The sequence below is a fragment of the Chiloscyllium punctatum genome, chromosome 10, assembly GCF_047496795.1.
Source record: "Chiloscyllium punctatum isolate Juve2018m chromosome 10, sChiPun1.3, whole genome shotgun sequence".
Taxonomy (NCBI): domain Eukaryota; kingdom Metazoa; phylum Chordata; class Chondrichthyes; order Orectolobiformes; family Hemiscylliidae; genus Chiloscyllium; species Chiloscyllium punctatum.
The window spans coordinates 51847700-51872502 of NC_092748.1; the positions used below are offsets into that span (position 1 = coordinate 51847700).

A 24803-nucleotide genomic window follows, 5' to 3' on the forward strand; every position below is an offset into this window, starting at 1 on the left:
GGAATTGGTTGAGCCTGCCTTGAACCCAACATGAGTGTCACTGAGCAGTTAATTGTTGAGTAAATGCTGCTTGATAGCGCTGTGAAAGATCCCTTCCATCATCTTACTGATGATCAAGAGTAGATTGAGTGTAGATCTGTTGCTGTTTAATTGTTTTGTTCTTTCCTGGGATGTGAGTGTTGCTGACAAGACCAGTGTTTGTTGCCTATCCCTAATTGCCCATGAATTGAGTGGCTTACTAGGACAGTTCAGAGGGCATTTAAGGATTACCAACATTGCTGTTGGTCTGAAGTCACTTGTGGGCCAAACCAGGTAGGGACAGCAGACTTTCTTTCCTAAAACAGCTCTAGTGAACCAAATAAGTTTTTACAACAAGCAGTGATAATTTCATGGCTGGCCTAACTGAGAGTATAGTTTTCAATTCCAAAATTTTCATCAGCTGAATTTAAATTCCTGCCGCAGCTATGATGAGATTTGATCCCATTCCCCTTGCGGCAGGCTGTCGGGATTAGTTCTCTTGCGGGAATATTAAAATTATGCACCCATCTCCCCATAAATATTAATGTTTTAAATTAATGTTGTTTCATATTTTGTTAAGTGTTTTTGCCATCACTGCCATCCCCAACAACCACAATCATCTTCCTTTCTGCCAAGTATGACTCCAACCAGTGGAGACTTTGCCCTTGATTGCCATCGTCTCAATTTGACTCGTGTTCGTTAATGTCTCACTTAATCGAGTGCTGCGATGATATCACACACTCATTTGTAATTCTGTAATTAATGCAAAGTTCAAGGATTATAAGAGTAGGACAACTTTACTGCAGTCGAAGTGAACGTTTGTGAGGCCATATTTGGAGTACTGTGTGCGGTTTTGGTCATTTTATTTGAAAAACAAATAATTGCTGATGCTGTTTGGAGAAGGTTTACTCAACTCATTCCTTGAATGAAGGATTTCACTTGTGACAAGTGTTTAAATGGCTTAGGCCTCAATCCACTGGGGTTTGGAAAAATGTGACGTTCTCATTGAATCATACAAGATCTTGAAGGGACTGCGAAAGATGGACACCAGGAAGCCTTTCATCATGTGGGGAAGTCTATAATTGTAGGGCACAGTTTAAGAATAAAGAGTCTTCCTTTTGAGACACAAACTGAGAGGTTTTTTTCCTTTTCAGATGGTAGTTAGAATCTGACATTTTCTTCCTCAGAAGTTTTAAAATTTTTGATAGACAAGACTGTCATGGGTTATGTAGTGAGGGAAATTGAGCTGGGACCACAACCACAACAATCATCATACTGAATGGTGGCGCAGACTTTAAGGGCCAACTGTCTGCCTCCTGCATTCCTACTATCAGGTAGAAATCAATGTTGTCACTATAATGGAACAATGTGGACATGGTCACGGCTAGATCTGGATCGCGAGGCTTTACGACTCCAATGAAGATATTGTAAGGCCCTCTATTCAGTAGCTTCAGCTTTTTTATTGCATATTACACGGAATAATCAACTTGACTGAAGACGGCTGTCTGTGCTTCTGGGAACTCAACAAGAGGCTGAGGTGGATAGGGCACATGACACTTCTTGCTGGAGATTGTATCAAATAGTTCAAGATTATCTATTGCATTAGTTCATTAGATTAATAGTTCAAGATTATTTCTTGCATGAAGGTATTGGGCTCAGCCGTTATTAAGGATGAGGATGTCCTTGAACTGTCACCCTTTACACTGGTTGTTTCATTTTCCACCATCATTGCTGGCTGAATGTGTAGACTGCAGAGCTGTAACCTGATCTATTGGTTGTGGAATTGCTTAACTCTATGCACTGCCTCCACTGTTTACCATGCATGCCATCCTGTGTTGAAGTTTTACTGTGTTGAGACTTCACTTTTAGGCAGGTTTGGTGCTGTTTTTGGTTTGGCCTTCTGCATTGAACCAGGAGTGATCTCCTGGATTCATGGTAATACAGGAGTGACGTCTGTGCTCTGTCATGAGGTTGCACATTGCAGATGATTACAATATTGCTGCTATTGACAGTGCACATTGCCTCAAAGATGGCCAATTTTAAGTTGCTAAATCCGTATTAAATGTATGCATGTTAACATAGTAGTAAATGCCTTGCAGCACAAGCCCAGTTGCAGTCATGATGTTCTTCAGAGGAGACCTGTTCAGTGAATACACACTGTGCTCTTGCAGGAGTGTGAAAGTGTAGGTCTATTGATTTATCAGATGCTGGTGGATGTGGTTGCTAGGTAGGTGGGAGTGAATAGGGTGTTTCCTTGACCAACTTTGGCTGGATTCCATAAGGACTCATAGACACTGAAGTCAATGTTCAGCTCTTTGGATTGCCCTTTCCCAACTCTGTACCATTCTGTCTCTGCCAAAACTGTCCTGCTGAGGGGACAGGACACAACCAGAGATTGCGATGTCTGGCCTAGGGCTTTGGCTGTATGGTTTGTTTCAGTGAATATGACTGTTTTATTCAGTAACTAAAGGTCAGCTCTCCTAATTTTGGAACAGGTCCCCAGATGGGAATGAGAGGACTTCACACTGTCAAACATGTACAGTGAGGCTTTATCATTGTCACTTTTTTTGTTTTAACCAATTTCTCCCTCGGTATGCAAATTGACAAAGTCACTCCGGATTGAATTCCTGTGTTAAGTATGTTTGTGTGATTTTAACTTCTTATTTTGATATCTTAATTATAAAATCATTGTACATTAAACTTAAAATTATGCTGTTTCTGTAGTGCCAGAAGTTCCTAAGAAGCCAGTTCCTGAACCATTGAAACCAAAGAAACAGGTTCCAGAAAAAGGTACATTTAATTTTTTATAGATCATGGAAATAATAGCAAGTAACTAATAATAGCAGGATCGTGCAGGTGGTGATGTTTGATGCATCTGCTGCTCTTGTCCTTCACGGTCGTAGAGGTTGTAGTTTGGAAAGTGTTCTTGATGGATGGTTGGTGAGTTATAGCAGTATGCGTTTTAGATGGCATACACTGTGGCAACTGTGTGTCAGTGGTGAAGGGAGTGCTTGCTGAAGACAGCAGATGGGTAGCGGATCAGGTGGTTTGCTGTGGGCTGGATGCTGCCAAACATCTTGAGTGTTTTTTGAAGCTGCACCCAACCAGGCAAGTGGGAAGTATTCTTGATGAAGGGCTCTGGTCCAAAATGTCGATTTTCCTGCTCCTCGGATGCTGCCCGACCTGCTGTGCTTTTCCAGCAATACACTCTCAACCTTGTAGATGAGGAACAGGCTTTGGGGCTTCAGGAGGTGAGTTACTCACTGCAGTATTCCTAGTTTCTGAACCGCTCTTGTAGACACAGTACTTATGTGGCCAGTTCAGTTCAATTTCTGGTCTGTTGTAAGTGGCCTGGTTGTTGTTAGTGTGGGATGGTAATGCCATTGAACAGGAAAAAGTGATCATTAGAATCTGTCCTGTTCAAGATGATCACTGTCTGGCACTGGCCCCTAGTGCAAATGTTGCAGCCACTTGTCAGCCCAAGCCTGGATTTTGTCCATGTCTTGCTGCATTTGGATATGGACTGTGCCATATATGAGGAGTGGTGATTGATGCAAAGCATTGTACAGTCATTTGCAAACATCAAACTTCTGCCCCTATGTTGGAGAGAAGGTCATTGATGAAGCAGCTGAAGTGATTAAACTAAGGACACTGCCCTAAGGAGCATCTTTACAGATGACTGAACTCCATCAATGATTCCTGAAGAAGGGCTCATGCCCGAAACGTCGATTCTCCTGCTCCTTGGAAGCTGCCTGACGTGGTGCGCTTTTCCAGCAACACATTTTCAGCTCTGATCTCCAGCATCTGCAGTCCTCACTTTCTCCTCCATCAATGACAACCATCCTCCTTTCTGCTAGGTATGATTCAAACTGGCAGAAGAGCATTCATCCCCTGTAATTGACCTCAATTTTGCTTGGGTGCTTTGATATCATAGCCAGTCAACTGGTACCTTACTATCAACATCAGCGGAAAATGGAATGTAAAAATAAGGTAGCATTTTGGCACAGGTCCCCAGATGGGAATGAGAGGACTTCACTTGGTCAAACATGTGCAGTGCGGCTTTATCATTGTCACTGTTTTGTTTTAACCAATTTCTCCCCCAGTATGCAAATTGACAAAGTCACTTTGGATTAAACTCCTCTGTTAAGTATGTTTGTGTGATTTTAACTTCTTGTTTTGATATCTTAATTATAAAATCATTGTGTATTAAACTTAACATTATATTGTCTCTTCAGTGCCAGAAGTTCCTAAGAAGCCAGTTCCTGAACCATTGAAACCAAAGAAAGAGATTCCAGAAAAAGGTACATTTAAGTTTTTATAGATCATGGAAATAATAGCAGGTGACATTTTTTTAACTAATAGTTGGAATTTATGCATACTGGCTGCCCAGCATTGATGTTCAGTCCCTAATTACCCTGGTGAAGCTCATGGAAAGCTATCTTCTTAATCTGATGCATTCCTTGGGGGGTTGGTACAGCAACGGTGCTGTTAGAAAGGGCATGTCAGGTTTTTAGCCCTGCAGTATATTTCCAAGTCAGGATGGTGTGAGACTTGGAGAGGGCCATGCAGGTGATGATGTTTGATGCATCTGCTGCACTTGTCCTTCACGATCATGGAGGTTGCAGTTTGGAAAATGTTTTTGATGGAATGTTGGTGAGTTAGAACAGTATGTATTTTAGATGGCACACAGTGCAGCAACTTGTAGATGATGAACAGCCTTTGGGTAATCAGGAGATGAGTTACTCGCTGCAGTATGCCTAGCTTCTGACCTGCCCTTCAATCCACAGTACTTATGTGGCCAATCAAATTCAATTTCTGGTCTATTGTAAGTGGCCTGGTTGTTGATAGTGTGGTATAGTAATGCCATTGAACAGGAAAAGGTGATAGTTAGATCCTATCCTGTTCAGGATGATCACTGTTTGGTGCTTGCCACTGGTGCAAATGTTACAGCCACTTGTCAACCCAAGCCTGGATATTGTCCAGGTCTTCTTGCATTTGGATATGGGTTGTGCCATATATGAGGAGTAGTGACTGATGCAGAGCATTGTGCGGTCATCTGTGAACATTCTGACTTCTGACCTTATGCTGGAGAGAAGGTCATTGATGAAGCAGCAGAAGATGGTTGGGCCAAGGACACTTCTACAGAGATGTCCTGCAACTGAAATGACTCATCTGTAACAACAACAACCATCTTCCTTTCTGCTAGGTATGATTCCAACCAGTGGAAGAACATTCATCCTAAGTCCTGTTGACTCCAGTTCTGCTTGGGTGCTTTGATATCATACTTGGTCAACTGGTACCTTACTATCAAATCAGGGGAAAATGGAATACAAGAGTAGGACAACTTTGCAGCAGCCAAATTGATCATTTGCAAGCCCATATTTGGAATACTGTATGTAGCTTTTTTCATTTTATTTGGAAAAAAAGGTACAATTGATTGTGCTACTTAGAGGTTTAGCCAACTCAGTCTTTGAATGAAGGAGTTAACTTGTGAAGAATGGTTAAACGGATTGGGCCGAAATCCACTGGGGTTTGGAAGAATGTAGTGGTCTTCGTGAAATGTTCAAGATCTTGAAGGGACTGGGTAAGGTGGATACTAGAAAGCCTTTCCTTTTGTGGAAAAGACTATAAGTGCAGGGCTTAGGTTAAGATTAAAGAGTCTTCTTTTTAAGGCAGAGATCAAGAGTTTTTCTATTGGAGGGTAGTTAGAGTCTGAAAGGTTTTGAGAGACAGGGCTGTCTAGGATTATGTAGACAGGAAAATTGAGCTGAGACCACAACCACAACACGAATCGTATTCAATGGTGGAACAGATTTGAAAGGCCAATTGGCCTTCTCCTGCATTCCTATTATCAGGTACACATCAATGTTGTCACTTTAATGGAACAACGTGAATAGGGTCATGGCTGGTTCTGGACCACAAGGCTTTACGACTCCAATCAGGATGTTGTATGGCCCTGTATCTAGTGGCTTCAGCTGTTTCTTCCTAGCACATGGAATGAATCAACTTGATTGAAGACAGCCATCTGTGCTCCTGGGATCTCACCAAGAGATTCAGGTGGATAGGCCACATGACACCTTTTTCTGAAGATGGTATCAAAGAGTTCTGGATTATCTTTTGCGCTGAGGTGTTGGGCTCAGCCGTTATTGTGGATGGGGATGTTTATGAACTGTCCCATTTCCACTGGTTGTTTCATTTTCCACCATCATTCCCTGGCTGAACATGTCGGACTGCAGAGCTGTGACCTGGTCTATTGGTTGTGGAATTGCTAAACTCTGTGTACTGTCTCCACTGTTTGCCAAGCATGTCATCCTGTGTTATAGTTTTACTGTATTCAGACCTCACTTTTAGAAAGGTTTAGTGCTGTTTTTGGGTTGCCTTTTGTTGTTCCTTATTGAACCAGGATTGATTTCCTGGCTTCATGGCAATGCATGAGTGAAGTCTGAGCTCTGTCATGAGATTGCGCACTGCAAAATGATTACAATATTGCTGCTATTGGCAGTGTATATTGCCTCAAGGATACCAGGTTTTCAGCTGCTAAATCTGTATTGAATCTCTGCATTTCAGCATGGTGCTAATGTCTTGCAACACAGGTCCAGTTAACAGTCGCGATGTCCTTCAGAGCAGGCCTATTCAGTGAATACACTGTTTGCCCTTGCACAAGAGTAAAAATGCAGGAGTATTGATTTATTGGCCACTGGTGGAAGGTGGTGTTTGGTAGGCCTGATTCTATGAGGACTCACAGACACTGGAGTCAATGTTCCAGCTCCATGGGTTGTTCCTTCCCAACTCTATATCGCTGTGTCACTGCCAAATCTGCCCTGCTGAGGGGACAGGATATAGCCAAAGGTTGCAATGCTTCGGCCTAGGGTTTTGGCTGTTTGGTTTGTTCAGTGAAAATGACTGTGTAATGCAGTAGCTAAGGGTCAGCTGTCCTAATTTTAGCACAGATCCCCAAATGGTAACGAGAGGACTTCACTTGGTCAAATGGGTACCATGTTATTAATGTCGTTGTTTTGTTTTAACCAATTTCTCCCCTGGTATGTGTACATGTGGATTGACAAAGTCACTTCAGATTGAATTCCCCTGTTATGTATGTTTGTGTGATTTTAGTGTCTTGTTTGGATATTTTAATTATAAAATCATTGTATGTTAAGCTTCTTAACATTATACTGTTTCTGTAGTGCCAGAAGTTCCTAAGAAGCCGGTTCCATTGAAACCGAAGAAAGAGGTGGTGGCTCCTGAGAAAGGTCTGCATTTCCTTTTCTTGTTCCATATGTTGGAAATACTTGTATGGGGAGTCTGGATGCAGTAGATACGAAGGGCCTATTTAGCTTGGCATAGAAATCAGTGACTATGGGGCATAAATTGAAAATAATTAGTAGGACAGTTGAGATGAGGTAAGCTTGTTTTTCCATCAGAAGATGTTTGGGTGCTGAACGTCATCACCTGAAAAGGTATGAAACAGAAGCTCAACTCATTGAAGCAGTGGGTGGATATGCACCAAAAGTGCTGTAACCTGCAGAACTACAGATCAAAGTCTTTAAAGAGGGATTAGACTGAACTGCTCATTTATTGGCTGACACAGTCAATATGGACCAAGTGACCAATTTCTGTACCATAGAAATACCATGACATTTGTGATTTCTAATAAGATAGGGTAATGAGCATTGGCTGTTATAGCATATCAAATGTCATATTTAGGTAAACTCTTATACCCTATATTTCTAAGTCTGTTTTTGTGTTGTGACAATACTATCATTAGCTCTCATTACTGACTTTATATTATTTGAATTGTGTGCTGAAACATGTTCATTGCAGTTCAGTTCATTGTGAGTTGAGCTCTCGAAGGTGCTGTATTATTGAATACATGCAGTTTTGTTTGACAACCAATTTTAGTGCACACAATGAACTGACTTAATTCTTTCTAAGAACATATCACGTTATTATAACATGACTAATTAGTATTTATGCTATAACTCACTCAAATAGTTTGCAACATTTTAACACCGGACCAGGGAGAAGATGGAATGTAACTGTCATAAAGGAGCTTTTTAAGCGTTTGTTCGTTATAAGAAAGTTCAATGTTAAACTTCTTTAATGCTCACTCATTTTTATGTATAAAATATTCATCATTTGGTACATTAACCATGTCGTGCATGTGTTCAATGTAAATTTCTTCTCATGAAAGTATTCTTTGTTATTTACTTTTTTTTAAATTGTTTTTAAAAGTGCCCGAGATTCCTATGAAGCCAGTTGCTGAGGATGAAGCAGTAACTGTTCCAAGAAAAGTTGAGAAGCCTTCACCAGAAGAAGGTAAAATGAGAAAATAGCAACACGGGGCAAATGCAACTTGGGCAGGGACGCAATGTGGATATGAATGCATTGGGCAGAGTAATAATAATTAGCTGTCCACTTTTGTTGCTCCTGCCAAAGTTAAATTTCTTCCCTATGTTTGAGATCGACATTTCTTGGAAGAAATGTTCTTTTACTTCTTTAAAGTTTCTTTATTTTTAACTTATGGGTGTTTCTATTACCTTCTTTCATGTTTAGTGATAGAAGTGTTCATTGATATGTTATGACATTGAATTGTGATTGTCTTTTTTGTTACTTTTCGAAGTATCATTTTGTCTGGTTATGTTTCCTGTTAAAAATATACAATTAAAACTTACATTCAAATTATCTAGATGGAAAGTATCATAAATAATATAAAATATTTGTTATGTGGAACATGAGAATAAATGTAGAATTATTTTCTTAGATTATAATAATTTTATTCTCATGCTTCTTTTTTATGACAATTCTAAAGGTAGATGATGCTCATTAAGGGGAGGAATGTTTGTGCTAGGGAATGGAATGATTCGATTTCAAGCATCCATACTTCGTATCTGGTATCCTATTAAAATTCCACAAATAATGTACATTAGTCATCAAGCTTTAGTCAAAACAAAACTGTGCTACACTAGTTCTTAAAATTTCTCAAAATTGCTTTGTTCGCTCAAAGGTAAATTACTCATGTTATGTCACCAAGTAGATTTCTGTGCTGTGGGCTCATGCTCCACAAGAACTGGATTCAAATTATCCAACATCATTTGGTATAGGACCGTCATATCAACAGTAATTTTCCATTTACTCAATCTGGCTTCAGTTTGAATCTAGGTTACAAAGGTGAAGGGAAAATGTGTAATGAATTATATCATTCAACTTTTCTTGTCAGAATTTTTAATATAAATTGTAAAACATCCCTTTTGTAGTCATAGCATCTTTCAAAGTAAAATACTTAATCAGTTTGAATAATCTTCCAATTGTACCAAATGTCATCTAGATTTTAAGCAGTACAAAACAATGCAGCTTCATGTTTATTTGTTTACTCTCTTATGTTTATGTGTCTTATGTTGTCCTTCTCTTATTGAATACTTAATTTGTTTTAAAAACAATATTTGAAGTGCTTCAAGTTGACAAGAGGGCTCCACCAGCACCCATCCCTGTTTCAAGATCAGTCTTAATCACTCCAGAAAAGGACAGAAAAGGTACAGAACTAGCCAAGCATTTTGCTGTTTGAAAAAAAAAAGTGCAAATACAAACATTCAGTTCTCTGCTGAACATTACCAGTGCTCAGCTGGTTCACCAAAATTCTTTTTGTGTAATGTTGATGTCTTTTGTTTCAATGTCTATAATGTAAGTTAATAACGTGCTATTGTGTCATCTTGAAATACTCGTTCTGTTTCCGAGTCTTGGAGTCATTACAGCACAGAAGGATGCCACTTGTATTGAATCCACACTGATGAACAATCTAGACCAACCCAAACCTTCTTTCTGCCCAAGAAATCTTTAAACTTTTTTTTAAAGTAAGTCCCTATCCAATTTCCTTTTAAAATCATTCATTGTCTCCACCTCATAGGCAGTGAGTTCTGGGTCATTACCACTCCTGGCATAAGCAAGTTTTTCCTTGCATTCCAGTTTCATTTCTTACATAAAACCTTAGCTCTATGTCCCCCAAACCTTGTATAATCTGTCAGTGGGAACAACTGGCATTCATAATCTTATACACCACCATCAGATCTTTCCTCAGCTTTATTTCATAAAAGAGAACAAACCACCTTCTCCAACCTAACATTGTAGCTAGATTTCCTCATTCTTAGATCTCTCAAGAAAGTGTTGGGCCTGAACTTGGACATTTTCTCAACTTACATGCCCTCTCCCCTCCCAATTTGTTCTCATGCTGTGAACTGTCTTCACTGAAGCTTCCTGCCACAGAAAATGCCTGCCTGTGCCAGCTAACCAGGTAGCTGGTTCAGCCTAGAGGCTGGGAAGCAATATGTAAATAATGCCTAGAAGCAAAAATCACTGGCTGGTTACATTTGTAACTATCTTCATGTTCATTATGTCTATCAGGTATCAGCTGTAACTGTCAATGTTGTTTGTCTATGATATTTTATGTTAGTATCAACGACTGTACTCAATTCCATTATGTGTATCAAGTATTAGTTCTTACTGGCAATGTTGTTTATCTGTGGTATTTATGCTAGTAACTTCTGTACAGTCTAAAGCTGTGTGTTATTGTTCAAGTCCCTGAGGTTATGAAAAGTTCCATTTATGAAGAAATTATGGACGTCTCTTATGAAGAAAAATCAAACATTTCTTCTCTTAAAGGTATATTTTAAAAAAGCTTTACCTTTGTAGACTGCTGTTCTTTTAATTCTTATTGTGTTCCAGTGTCATGCTGGCTCTTCTACTTAAATGACTTTCATACTTATAATTTTGTTTCTTATGTCTTGCCCTGTCTTTTTTATGTTATTGACGTGTTGTGTTTAAAAATGTTTCTTGACTCTTTGTAAGTGTTTGTACTATGCATTAACTGAAATGAGTTATTTTTAGCAACAACAAGCATATTTAAGGCATCTTTTAAGGTCTAAAATGCTCCAAAGCACGTTTCACATTAGAAAATAATAAATGAATCAGTTACTGAAGAATGGAGGGAACGAGCAAACTGCTGGTTGAAGTGATGAGATTTGAGGGGGTTTTTAATAGGAAGAAACACAATATAAGAGGTGCATGGAGAGAATTCCAGACACTAGAATTTAGGTGGCTGGAGTATCTGATTCTGGCAGGCTTTTGGGAGGCAAAATAAATTAGAGCATTCAGCTACTTAGATAGGGAGAATACGGTGCTGAAAAAAAAAGCAGGGTGAATCTATCGAAAGCATTGAACACAAGCATGTTGGGAGCTCAAACTTCTCAGAGTTCTCTTCATCTACTTCCACTTGTGAGAGCCTTTTTTGGCTGAAATCTTATATGTGTGCAAGGTTTTGGCCCACATATGGTTCAAAGTGAGAGAAAAATCTGAAGCTATTCAGTCACTTATATTTTAAATTCAATGGAGAATTTGTCAAAGCTGGATTTTACAGTATAGTGGTGTGCAATTGACAGCCAAAGGGGATGGAAGATGGGAGATCATAAAGATATCCTTGGAGCCAACAAGTGCAGAGACCACTAAAAGAGTATGTAGGGATTTGTGCACCATTTAGTTGAAGGCTGAATTGGGCAGAATTTGTAATTCAGAAGCTGTGGGCCTGAAATTTAAATTATGGCCAATGGTATCAAGGCAGAAATTAGTTTAAATCTTTACAAACTTTTTTTTTACCAAGAGGTGAACTTTCCTAGAATCATGGTTAAATGTCCTTGGAGTACTATACTGTACTATACTCTAGTCTCCAAGTTATGAAAATAATGCAGAATGTTAAAAAAAAGGATGATACCAGATCAGAAAGGTTGTAGCTATCAGGAAAGATTGAAGAGGACAGAACATTTTCCCTAGAAAGAACAAGGCTTTATAACAATGAAGGGAATTAGTAGAATAGGTACAATGGAGGTGTTTCCACTTGTGGAACAGCCAAAACTAGAGGACATAAGTATGACATTGTCATTATCAAATCCCGTAAGGAACTCAAGAAAAAAGTGACTTCACTTTCAGAAATTGCCACCATCTAGAACAAGGTAAAAACAATGACTGCAGATGCTGAAAATCAAATACTGGATTAGTGGTGCTGGAAGGGCCACAGCAGTTCAGGCAGCATCCACCGAGCAGCGAAATCAACGTTTCGGGCAAAAGCCCTTCATCAGGAATAAAGGCAGTGAGCCTGAAGCATGGAGAGATAAGCTAGAGGAGGGTGGGGGTGGGGAGAGAGTAGCATAGAGTACAATGGGTGAGTGGGGGAGGAGATGAAGGTGATAGGTCAAGGAGGAGAGGGTGGAGTGGATAGGTGGAAAAGAAGACAGGCAGGTCGGACAAGTTAAGGAGACAGTAACTGAGCTGGAAGTTTGAAACTAGGATGAGGTGGGGGAAGGGGAAATGAGGAAGCTGTTGAAGTCCACATTGATGCCCTGGGGTTGAAGTGTTCCGAGGCGGAAGATGAGGCGTTCTTCCTCCAGGCGTCTGGTGGTGAGGGAGCAGCCATGAAGGAGGCCCAGGACCTCCATGTCCTCGGCAGAGTGGGAGGGGGAGTTGAAATGTTGGGCCACGGGGCGGTTTGGTTGATTGGTGCGGGTGTCTCGGAGATGTTCCCTAAAGCGCTCTGCTAGGAGGCTTCAGGCTCACTGCCTTTATTCCTGATGAAGGGCTTTTGCCCGAAACGTTGATTTCGCTGCTCGTTGGATGCTGCCTGAACTGCTGTGCTCTTCCAGCACCACTAATCCACCATCTAGAACAGCTGAGACAATAAAGGGGATTTTTAAAGGGGCAGCAGGATAAGTACCTGAAGGACAAAGGTATAGAAATATATGCAAATAGGATTCAATAAAATAGGCTGGACAGAAGGTGAAGCATAAACACCAGCTTGTTTCAGTGTTGTAACTTCCATTCAGTTTTACTGCATGGAAATTGCAGTGTTATTAAAAAAAATTAATGACCATGTTTGCTTTTCAAGAAATAAGTTTAATGCGACTTACAAAAGTTTTAATAATGTCTTTAAAGTGCCTAAGGTTGTCAAGAAACGTGTGCCTGAAAAAGTTGTGCCAATCACATTTGCAGAAAGCAAAGAGATTGCTCCAGTAAAAGGTACAGAAGTGGTAGTACCTTCATTTTTGTGGTCTTCTCACAGTTAATACTAATAGTAACTTTAATGTCTCATGAGCTTCATCCAATAACAAGTAATAAGTTGTATTTTCATGTTGTCATTTTTATCATTACACCTTTCTTTTCTTGTTTTTTAAATTGTCTTAAATTATTTGGTTTGGTGATGACCTTGTCTGATTTTTGTTTTACATCTTTATTTTTACAACTGTGTTGTAGTGATGTTACTTTATCTTTTGTAGTAACGTTTATGTCATCTTATACTCTTCAAATCTAAACCATTAACTAAAATACTAAAAACTTTTTCTTCAAACTCTGAAGCTTTCAAGAAGACTTTACATAAAGAAATTATTGAAGCTGACAAGCCTATTTCATATGAAATTATTGAGCCTGAGGAGGTTGTTTTACATGAAGAAAAGATTCAGTTTGAAGAGGAAATTGCTGAGGGCGATGAAGACATTTTATATGAGGAAAGCATTGAGTTCGATGATATGGTCTTGCCTGAAGAAACTTTTGAAGCTGACAATGTCACTTTGCCTGAGGAGGTTGTTGAGGCAGATCAGATTTTGCATCGAGAAAATGTTGAAGCTGACAAGGCAACTTTATATGAGCCAAGTATTGAAATCAGTGAAATGCCTTTACGTGAGAAAACTGCTCCATTTGACAAAATTATTTCACCTCAAAGAATCATTGAGGCTGAAGAGAAAACTTTACGTGAAGATATCGTTGAGGTCACACGTCCAAAAAAAGAGAAAACTATTACAGAGCAAGGTATAGACCTGATTTGATAGAAGAGAGTATTCTAAAACAACTGCAGTATCCCACCAACCAGTGCAAATATTTATGGCATTTTGATTTTCTCATACCTTCTTTGGGAAACTCTGTTTAGTTATATACTGATGTCTCCAATGTGGACATCTAAATTTCAAATATTCTCCAGTTACATTATTGTTTCTTGTCTTCTGTTTACATCATGCTTTCACATTATTCTGGAATGTAAGAGTTTATGAATTCTAACATTTTTAGAAATTCCTTACTAAACTTAAACTTTGCAGAATTGGCGAGTTAAAAAATCACATAGGCAATAGTTAATGTTTGCCATATTGTGTGAACATTACTAGGGCTCATTAGGCCCTACAGGAACCAAGACTGGAGACTAATCAGCTGTAATTATGCTATATCAAATCAAAATATACTAAAAAAAATTCTACCCTGCAAATTCTGTTCTAGCTGACAGGACATTCACTGGTAGAATTTTCTAGGCTCTTTTCATCGGCTACCGTTTCTTGTCATATTATCTTTACAGTTTATAGTTCTGTGCAAGTTGTCTTCCATTATAGTGAATATTAATGCTTGAATGTTCTTTTTTAAACCTTTATTTAACAAATTTAAAGCATTGTGTTTACTGTCCTTTACTTTTGATATATTTGATTGTCTGTTATTAATGTTGGCAGTGATTTAGGTCATATACACACTAAATATTTCAACAAAATATTTTTTTAAGTGACTACATTTGTTGAGAAGATTGAACCTATAGGAGTCACTGCTCCAGTGAAACAAGATTTGGAACCAGAGGAAGGTATACAAATGAGTGTCACTCATTGTTTTGTGTCACTGGTGCCAAATCCATGAAGCATTCTACATTTTAATACCCTTCATTTTCATCACATCTTCTCATCTGCAGTTTGTCTTTCTTGCAATTCATTATTCCATTGCTTTATTGAATATGCTTTCTTTTAAATATATTTTGTTCCTTTATTCATCTGTCCCTTTTTAAAACCTTGTTCCCTGAGTATCATTCGTATACTCTAATTAGTGAAAGAGAATTTTTGATGAAAGGAAACTATGTTAGCCACATATATAATTTAACTATGAAAATTGAAACTCAACTCTGACCTAACTAATTACTGAATAGTATTACTGTTGCAAGGCTCTAGTTTTTAATAATATTTAACATGCCATGTAATTTTAATGTACGCAAATTTTCCAGTTTTAAATGTGTAGTTCTCGTGTTCAATCTCTATATATACCATCCATTCTCAAGATCCATTCTCAAAAATTTCACACTTCTAAGATTTCTATATAAAAATGATTGAACTATTGGCCAATTAGGAAGCATGCCTGAATGCTGCAGGAAAGAATATTTCAATTTCTTTCTCCCCTCTAATTGATGACCTGGGTGATCTTGCAAATTCAGCATTAGGTGGAAACAGAAAAGGAAATATGGTCAAATTAGACCGGTGCTGAATTCTAATTGATAAGGTATGGTAGTTTCTGAATCAGGGGACAAATACCTAAGAATTTAAGATACTTTTCATATTGTGAAGGACAAAGTTCCATGTAATAATGTATTTGGAGATTTGACCCTATTACTAACAAAAGTTTTGACATTGTTTTTAAAGAGTTTGAAGAGGAGGAAGTACCTGTCACTACAGTTCCCATTTCTGCACCAGGACCAGTCAAGAAACCTGTGAAAGGTACATTTTATCAGAAGTTTGGATCTTACTTTATAGTTGTAAATGTGAAAATACTTAACTGTAAAATATGATGATTTACAACTCAAGTTTTCTTTTAGTGTTAAATGTAAGATTATATAGAATTTATGTCCACAGGTTTCTAAATGTTGTGTACTGGTTGTATCAAATTGTCTCTTGAGTCTATAAAAAAAGTTACAATTGATGTATCTTGTCTTTTGTGATACTCTTTGTTAATGTGTATATTTGTAAATTTTGTTGTCTATGGATACGTTTTACAGTGTCTTTTAATTTGGTGAACATTGCTGTAAATTTGGAGATTTTGACATTGGTTTTGTTAACTGTTCTTTTAGGGAATTACAAAAAAGTCTTTTTATTTGTTGCTAAATTAAATGTGAAACCTTTATAGCTGCAGAACAACTCAAGCCGTCTTTGAAAGTAAAAACTACAGTCAAAGTTCGAAAGGAAGTAGAAGATATTATAGAAATTCCAGTACTGAAGAAAATTAGTAAGGTTTACAAGGATGAGAAAGGTGAAGACAAGGGTATTGTACTAATGAAGGTTGATACCTCCCTGAAAGAAGAGGAAGTCTTAGAGGTAAAACTTAGAAAATCAACGCCAAGTCCTGAGGAAACAGAAGCTGATGAAGAATATAAATTTCCCAAGAAACCAGAAGTAATATTAAAAGAGAAAGAAACAGAAAGAGAAATAATATTACAGTTGGTTGATGAAATTCCTAAAATAGACAAAGGTAGTGGGGAAAGTGTAACCTTAAAAAAACCAGATAAAGTTTCTGAACAAGATGATATATACAAGTTGCAAACAGAAAAGGTTAGTAAAGTACGATCCAAGGAAATGGATAAAGAGCCCGGTGTACTACTTAAGAAACCTAAGGAGATCCGCAAACAAGAGAAAGATGCAGAAAAGGTACTACTGAGAAAGCGTGATACAATCCCTATAGAAGAAGCATTGAAAGAAAAACACATAACATCAAAGAAATTACCCACATCTGAGAATGAAATGAAAAAGCAAATGATATTGGAAAAAGTTGGTGAAGCGCCTAAAACTGAAAAACATAAAGAAAAGACTGTTCCTCTAACCATAACAGAACCAGTTCCTATGGAGGTAGGACACAGAGAACAAATAACTGTAAAGTGTGATGAAGCTCCTGGCACAGAGAAGGAGAAAGAAAAAATCCTTCCATTGGAAAAACCTATTAAAATCCCAAAGAAATGGGAAGGTGAAATCAAACATCTTCCTAAAATAGTTCATGAAAAGCCTAAGGTTATACCACCCCCTGAAGAAGGAGCACCTGAGAGTATAGAAATTTATCCAATCGAGCAGGTACCCAGGGAAGCTACTCCAGAAAAGCCTGTATCAAAATTACTGCCAAAGGTTATAGCAGAAGAAGCTACTGCTGTTTCCAAGGAAATATATGAAAAGAAAACAGTGCCCCCTAAAGAAAAACCTCATGTTACACCTTTAAAAATTGTTAAAGCTAAAGTTCCAGTCTCAAAAGACCAGGAAAAAACTTATGAGAAATTTGTAGAAAAAGAACCACAAAAGGTTCACAAAGTGCCTGAGAAGGATGTGGCAGTTTATAAGCAAAAGCTACAAGTTACCCCAACTAAAATTGATAAAGAAAAAGTATTAGCCACCCAAGAACAAGAACCAGTGAAATTAGAAAAATGCCCCTCTGAAGAAATTCTACCTGATGAAAATGAATTGCAGAAGATACTGCAAGTTCCTGAAAAGCCATTGGTGATCCCGATAGAGAAAGTTGATGAAACACATCTTAAAATCAGAAAAAGACAAGAGCCAGTATTGGAAGAACAAAAGGATATTAAAGAACTGAAAAAAGTTCCTTCAAAAGAAATCATAATGGAAGAAAAGCCACAGAAAATACCTGTAAAGAAAGCATTGACACCTAGAGATACATCTGATACCACACAGCTTAAAGTTGGAAAGGGTAAAGTGCCAATATCAGAAGAAAAAGGTCAAGCACAGGTGAAGAAGATTCCATCAAAAGAAATAGTAGTGGAAGAAAAACTACAAAAAATACCTGTAAAGAAGGCATTGACACCTCGGGATGTATCTGACACAACACAGCTTAAAATTGGAAAGGGGAAAGTACCTGTATCTGAAGAAGAAAAGGATTATGTACAGCTGACAAAGATTCCTTCAAAAGAAGTTGTTGTAGAAGAAAAGCCACAGAAACTGCCTGTAAAGAAAATATTGACACCTGAGACAGCACATCTTAAATTTGGAAAGGGAAAGGTGCCAGAAGCAGAAGAAAAGGATCAAGTACAGTTTAAGAAGATTCCATCAAAAGAGGTTGCAGTGGAAGAGAAACCTCAGAAAATACCTGTAAAGAAAGTATTGACACCTCGAGATGTTGCACATCTTAAAGCCGGCAAAGGGGTTGTAACTGTTGGTGAGAAAGAACATGAAATGGTACAAGTGACAAAAGTTCCTTCTGAAAGCATCTCAGCAGAAGAGGACTATGAAGTAGAATCAGAAGACGTATCAATAGAAGAACTGCAGGACAAGGAAGACTGGGACTGGGAACTAACTGAAGAAGAGGAGGAGTATGGCTCATCTGTTGATTGGGAACATGAAGATGCTGAAGAGCTTGAGGGTATAGTTGAGACTCCTTCAAAGCCTTACAAACGACGAGGTGAGATGGCTGCTGCTCATCTACCAAACTGATTGTTCATATCTTGTGCTTTGAAAAATGGATCAGTGTTCTTTGTTGTATATGTTCATCTTTGTCCATCACCTTTGTTTCTCCTGGCAATGCGGTTTGTGTTTATGTGCATGATGTACTGTAGTTATGAAAAATGTTTGCTCTAAAATTCATGTTTGTTGCTTGTGTTTGGTTCACGTAGTCCTATGCTTCCCAAGGGAAAATGTCTTAATTTACATTGTTTGCTATTAACAGAACTCTTGGTTAATTAAAATCATTTTTCATGTGCACCATTAAAGGCAGATGCTTCAGTAAACCTTCCAAATTGTTCAGTTTCACATCTTCTTCATTCAAAACTAATATATTTTTTTCATTTTAAATCTCCTCTGGCCGCATGAATAAGCCTTTGTTTCATATGTTAAATAAGTAGTACTGCCATTTTTTTGTGTTTATGTTATAGCAATTTATATATAAAAATTTTTTCATTTAAATACAATACACTTTCTTCGCCTCATTGTTTCCACTCTAAGGATATTACAGAATCATTTTTACATATAGTAATTTGGAAGGATAGTCATGACATGCCGATAATTATGTTACTATCTCACTGCAGATACTAAGGTACCAACTGATGAAGCCGGCAAGGGTAGAGGCATACTGAGAGGTGAGAGGGGACATTAACCACACAGTAACCACTATGAACAAATGCATGGTTGCACACATATATACACTTTGTATCACAACCAGTAGTGAACATTTAGATGCCAACACATGCAGTAGTTTTCCAATGTACCACATCTATTTAGATTAATTAATGAATTATATTGCTGTTAAGATGATGCTATTTAAATTTTGTTCATACATTAATGGAAAACACAATTAAATACTATGGTTTATTTCCATTATTTTGGCATTTTATTTGACATATTATTTGCATGACCTTCTAATTGCAGAAATGATTGATGACTGCATAGACTGGATAACAAACTCTTGATTGATATTGCATTGCTTAATGTTGCAAGAACTGCCCTGTCTTTATAGCTTACAGCTCTATAATGAAATCACAGATGTTTGTATAATCCTTTTTACTCAAGCACAAGTAATCAATTTGTATACTACATATGAATACTTGCTGTGACTGATTTTGGCAGATTGAGTAAATAACTAACTGGAAGAAACATTTGCAATGTTTATGTGTCATGATCATCTTTCTAACACATTACTGCATGCATTTTTCTACTTGTGTGCAAAACCCAGTGTAGTGGACTGCACAGAATAGTTACTATTTATGCTGCCTGAAGACTGTGATTATGAAACACTGATACTCCTTGATGAATAGTGAATATATTATGCACAGTTATAGTGGCTGTATATCATGTAAACCTTACCACCTGAAAACATTATCGCATGATGAAAGGATGGGCTTCAATGCATCAACTTACCTCGAAGAACTAAAACCAAGTTTACAACATTTGGTGATCTTAGTCAATTATATTGTTCTGCTTGCATCGCTATCATTTCTTTACCAAATGAAAATGGCACATGGCATCTCAGTGTCTGATTTGCATCAAACCATCTGCAGAAGCATGCACAAAAAAGCAACAAATAAAATCCAATGTATTTGTGTTCAACTCTAAATTTTAGCGAGAAAGCCACCATCACCTGGAGACGGAGACAAGAAACCACTTAAACCAGGAGCAGGAAGGCCACCCTCAGAAGAACCACCTTTTGCAGGGTTCCAGCTCAAAGCAGTCCCACTGAAATTTGTGAAAGAGCTTAAAGATATCGTGCTGGAAGAAGCTGAATCTATAGGGTCTTCCGCCGTGTTTGAATGTCAGATCTCCCCATCTACAGCATTAACATCTTGGATGAAAGATGGAGGCACTGTGAGGGAAGGCCCTAAGTACAAGTTTACCGCTGATGGCAAAGATAGAAAGTTGCATATCATTGACGTGCAGCTTTCAGATACTGGTGAATATAGCTGTGTAGGTCGCCTCGGCAAACAAGAAAAGACGTCTACAGCAAAACTAATTGTCGAAGGTATTTTGAATTGCTGTTTGATATATTGCACAGCACAAAGCAAAAACAAGCTTTGCATAATGTACTAATATAATTCAATCCTGTTGAATTTAATTGTTAAGCTCAAATGGTCATGCATATACAGAGGAACTCGATTATCCAGCATTCGATTACTGAATTTCGGATTATCCAAACAAAATCGCAAAGTCCCAATTCTTGGCTAACTATGTTATCCAGCATTTGATTATCCAGCATTTGACTAACGGATTGAAATACTCCCCACCCGTATCCTTCGGGTAATTGAGATTCCTCTGTAATTACACAAAGTATACGAGGTAGAATGGAAAGCTTTTAAACATTTTTTATAAAATTAATACTTCGCTTATTACAGAGAGTTCATTGATATTATCCCTAAAATATTTTAGAATTACCGGTGGCATTCTTTAAAACATTGGAAGAGGAAATAACCGTCTTCAAAGGACAGCCCCTATATTTGACGTGTGAACTGACTAAAGACAAACCAGTGATTTGGAAGAAGGACGGTGAACCTCTTCCAGAGGACTCTGAGAGGTACACGATTAGTGTTATTGGGTTGCAGCGTAGCATTACGATCACCAGTGCGGACTTCGATGATGCTGGAGTGTATTCTGTTGAGACTGCTAACATAAGATGTGAGGGTAAAGTTAATGTACAAGGTTAGTATATATTCACATTCTTGCATAATTGAGGCAACAGTGAAGGGATTTGAGGACTAGTTTTACCTAATATATGTTTTTCCATTGCAGAAATTGTAAGGAAATGGTTTGTTAGACCAGTTCGGGACCAGAGGGTCAAACAAAAAGAAACTGCTGTTTTCGAATGTGAGATTGCAAAAGACACGCCAAACATCAAGTGGTTCAAAGGGGAAGAGGAGATTCCCATGGAACCCACTGCAAAAACTGAAATTAAGAAAGATGGCAAGATTCTCACTCTTATTGTGAAAAATGCAACACCAGAAGATATGGGTGAATACACAGTGGAGATTGAGGGGCAGGCTTCAACAGCCAATCTGACTGTTGATGGTAAGTTTCCTAATTCTTGTCAAAATATATTCTCCTTTGTCCTTCCAACACTGATGATCTGTATGTTATTAATAATTTTAGGTAGGGTGCATACTTGATAGTCACACATCATAATTCCTACTATCATAATTTTTGGTCACCATTGTAAATTTTAATGTCAGTATTTCTCATTCTTTTCCTACACGGTCTAAAGGATGGTAGCAGCAATCAGTCGCAATCCAGTTTTTAAACTAGATGCTGAATGTGGGTAACGTCACAGGCAAATCACTAATTTAATAAAGTCTTTCTTGTTTTGTTTAATAATATGAAATAGACAGCTGTGACTAATGATTTTCATTTGTTCCATTATAGAATTAAACAGTTTTACATCATATAAGGGAACCATGGAATAATTTCACTAAATCCTACCTTTTCTCTATAAACTTTGAATTTTTAAAAAATATTTGAAACACAGTGTTGATTTTTCAAGTTTGCTTCTGTCCGTGTACTGTCGTCATTCTCGTCTAATGGGAAAATTACATTCTGTGCTCTCTTTAGAACGTGAGATCGACATACTTTCAGAATTACAAAGTGTTGAAGTGTATGAGAAAGAAACAGCCACCTTTGAAACTGAGATCTCGCAGGACGTTCCAGTTGAGTGGAAGCTCAAGGGGGAGATCCTCCGCCCATCACCGGTAGGCTTTGCTTCAAAATTGAAATCTTTCGCCCGAGAAAAGAAAAATCAAGATTGTAAAGTTGTTTGTGAAAAACTTTTAAAATTCTGATTTTTTAAAAACATTTTTAGACGTGTGAAATGAAAGCAGAAGGCACAAAACGTTTCTTGATCCTTCATGATGTCAAACTGGATCAAGCTGGTGAAGTTGTCTTCAGGGCACGGAATGCCACATCTATTGCTTATCTGAGAGTAAAAGGTAACTCTTATTCTTGAAAGAAATATTCAGAGTAGTTTTCTTTATGATGAAGGAGGATAAGGAATTTTAAAGAAAATGCTTTAGGAATTAATTTTGCTTTCACTAAAGTTTAATGTTCTTTCCAGAAATCGAACTTGACTTTGCAACACCACTGAAAGATGTCACGGTTCCTGAAAAACGTCAGGCACGATTTGAGTGTGTGCTTAACAAGGAGGTTCCCAAAATTCTGTGGTCGAAAGGTACCGACATTCTTAAGGCTGGTGATAAATATGATTTAGTTGTTGATGGAAAGAAGCACATTCTTGTTATCAATAACTCAGCCTTTGATGATGAGGGAGATTACACCGCTGAAATTGTGGGCAAGAAGTCAACTGCAAAACTGACTGTGACTGGTAAGTCTTTTTTTCTTAATTGCACTTCATTTTAAATCTTGTAGGGTCTCATTTAATTCAATTCCTCCACTTTGCTTATAGTTTGTGAACTGCTATTCAAATGCTTGAGGGATGTTTTTGTTTGTCCATAACTGATTTTGGATTTATTATTCTGAAAATATGTATCCAATTAAAGATGTAAATCTTGTCATGCTGAATATGCCATGTAAGTTAAATTAAACCCTGAGTGTGATTTGGGTCATGGGACTTGCCTTACACTTAAATTCAGGCTTCATTGTGTAGGTCAGAGAGTTACTGAAGGTCTTAATTACACCATAATAAAGAAAGAACTTGTATTTATATCATGGTTTGCATAGTTTTCAAAACACATGTAGATTTCAATTGAATTATTAAATAGGTGGTTTTGAATAATAGTAATAATTTCTACATTTGTTATTTCATATTTCAGGTATGAGATTGAAGTTCATTACACCACTACAAGATCAGACAGTCAAAGAGGGTAACACGGCGCATTTTGAATTCGAGCTATCACATGAAAATCTACCAGTGACTTGGTACCGAAATGAAAAGAAAGTTCACCCAGGCAGAACAATTCTGATCTCCACTGATGGGAAGAAGCATATGTTAGAAATTAAGGAGACGACTCTTGATGATACATGTCAAATACGAGCAGATGTTGCTCATCTATCCACAAAGGGTTTCCTGAATGTCATCGGTAAGAATTTTAAGTAAACAAATGATTTATATTTCCATTTTGCAATGAGACAGACACTTTGCGCAGAAAATAATCACAGAGCTTAATCACAGAACTCTTATGGTGTAGAAGAAGCCATTCAGTCTATCATGGCTGCACCAGCTCTTCAAGCAAGTATCATTACTTGGTGCTGATCACCTACTTACTCTAGTGCCCCTTGACAATATTTTTAACCGAATAATCATATAATGCCCTCTGGAATGCCTCACTTGTACCTGCTTTTATCACAATTCCAGACAGTGCATTCCACACCCTAACTACCAGCTGAGTGAAAAAGTTATTTCTATTATCATTCTTGTTCCTTTTGTGCCACATTTTACATCTACTTTCCCTTGTTCTTGTTCCATTGACAAGTGGAAATAGTTCTGTATCAACTCTATCCAGCCTGTTCATGATGTTGAAAATCTCTATCAAATCTCCTCTCAGCCTTCTTCTCTCCAAGAAGAACAGTCCCAACTTCTTCAGTCAATCCTCATTCCTCAAAGCATTCTTGTAAATCGCTTCACTTTCTCCATGCATTTACATCTTTCTTACAATGTTGTACCCATAAGCGTATATAATTGTCCAGAGGCCTAGCAAGAGTGTTGTACTAATTCAACATCATCTCCTTGCTCCATACTCTATTCCCCTATTAATAAAGCTGAGAACATTGCTTGATTTATTTACTGCTCCCTCCACTTGTCCTGCAATAATTGAATGCTCTGTACATACTCACATCCAGGTCCCTCTGCTCCTGCACCCAGTTTAGAATTGGGCTCACTATTTTCTATATTCTTTCAAAGTTCTTCCCACCAAAGTGAATCACCTCACACTTCTGTTCATTGAACCTCATTTGCCACCTACCTGTCCATCCACGGGCTTGTCATTGTCCTTTCTGATTTTGATGACTTTAGTCAGATGGCTGGGTTTTCTGATATATTGATGGGAAAAAGATTTCCTACTGTTCCTGGCAGCCTGGAGGAGAAGCAGCAGGAAGCCATTACTGAACTGTACAGCCTCTCTTGTCTGTCTGAGCCATGTTCTAGCTGTGTGCTCTCTACCTGACACCAGTCGCTGATCATGAAAAACATGCTGATGAGATTTGAGATGTGGAGAATAAATTGGAAATGCATTTATGAAAGAAGAGGTTCCAATGGCAGGTTAAGTTTGAGGTACTGTTGAAGAAGAGACTGTTGAGCCTGGGTTGTATTCAGAACTGTAATTACATTTTGTTTTAGCAAAACTGATGATGCTGTGTAGAAATCAACACAGGCAGATCTAACTTCCATTTAAAAATGGCATTGCACTTCTGTTCCCATTAACTGATAGCAGGATAGGAGACTTTCTACCCCCCACCAAGGAATTGATCATGCCGCCATCTCCATCACTTTCTTGGCAAGCTATTACATTCCATCATGCCAGCTATTCCTGCTACTAA

General features: G+C 38.0%; 1 protein-coding gene across 1 annotated transcript in view; it reads left to right on the forward strand.

Annotated features, from left to right (window-relative positions):
- Window positions 1–24803, forward strand: part of ttn.2 (titin, tandem duplicate 2) — a 346071-nt gene that overhangs the window by 206170 nt on the left and 115098 nt on the right. The window contains exons 150-167 of the mRNA XM_072579113.1: window positions 2743–2808; window positions 4254–4319; window positions 7203–7268; window positions 8251–8334; window positions 9465–9548; window positions 10588–10671; window positions 12991–13074; window positions 13411–13860; window positions 14594–14668; window positions 15492–15566; window positions 18863–18913; window positions 19894–20289; window positions 20694–20963; window positions 21054–21329; window positions 21867–22003; window positions 22114–22240; window positions 22366–22632; window positions 23081–23347. Coding sequence (XP_072435214.1) covers window positions 2743–2808; window positions 4254–4319; window positions 7203–7268; window positions 8251–8334; window positions 9465–9548; window positions 10588–10671; window positions 12991–13074; window positions 13411–13860; window positions 14594–14668; window positions 15492–15566; window positions 18863–18913; window positions 19894–20289; window positions 20694–20963; window positions 21054–21329; window positions 21867–22003; window positions 22114–22240; window positions 22366–22632; window positions 23081–23347 — 2925 coding nt within the window. The remainder of the gene's footprint in view (window positions 1–2742; window positions 2809–4253; window positions 4320–7202; window positions 7269–8250; window positions 8335–9464; window positions 9549–10587; window positions 10672–12990; window positions 13075–13410; window positions 13861–14593; window positions 14669–15491; window positions 15567–18862; window positions 18914–19893; window positions 20290–20693; window positions 20964–21053; window positions 21330–21866; window positions 22004–22113; window positions 22241–22365; window positions 22633–23080; window positions 23348–24803) is intronic.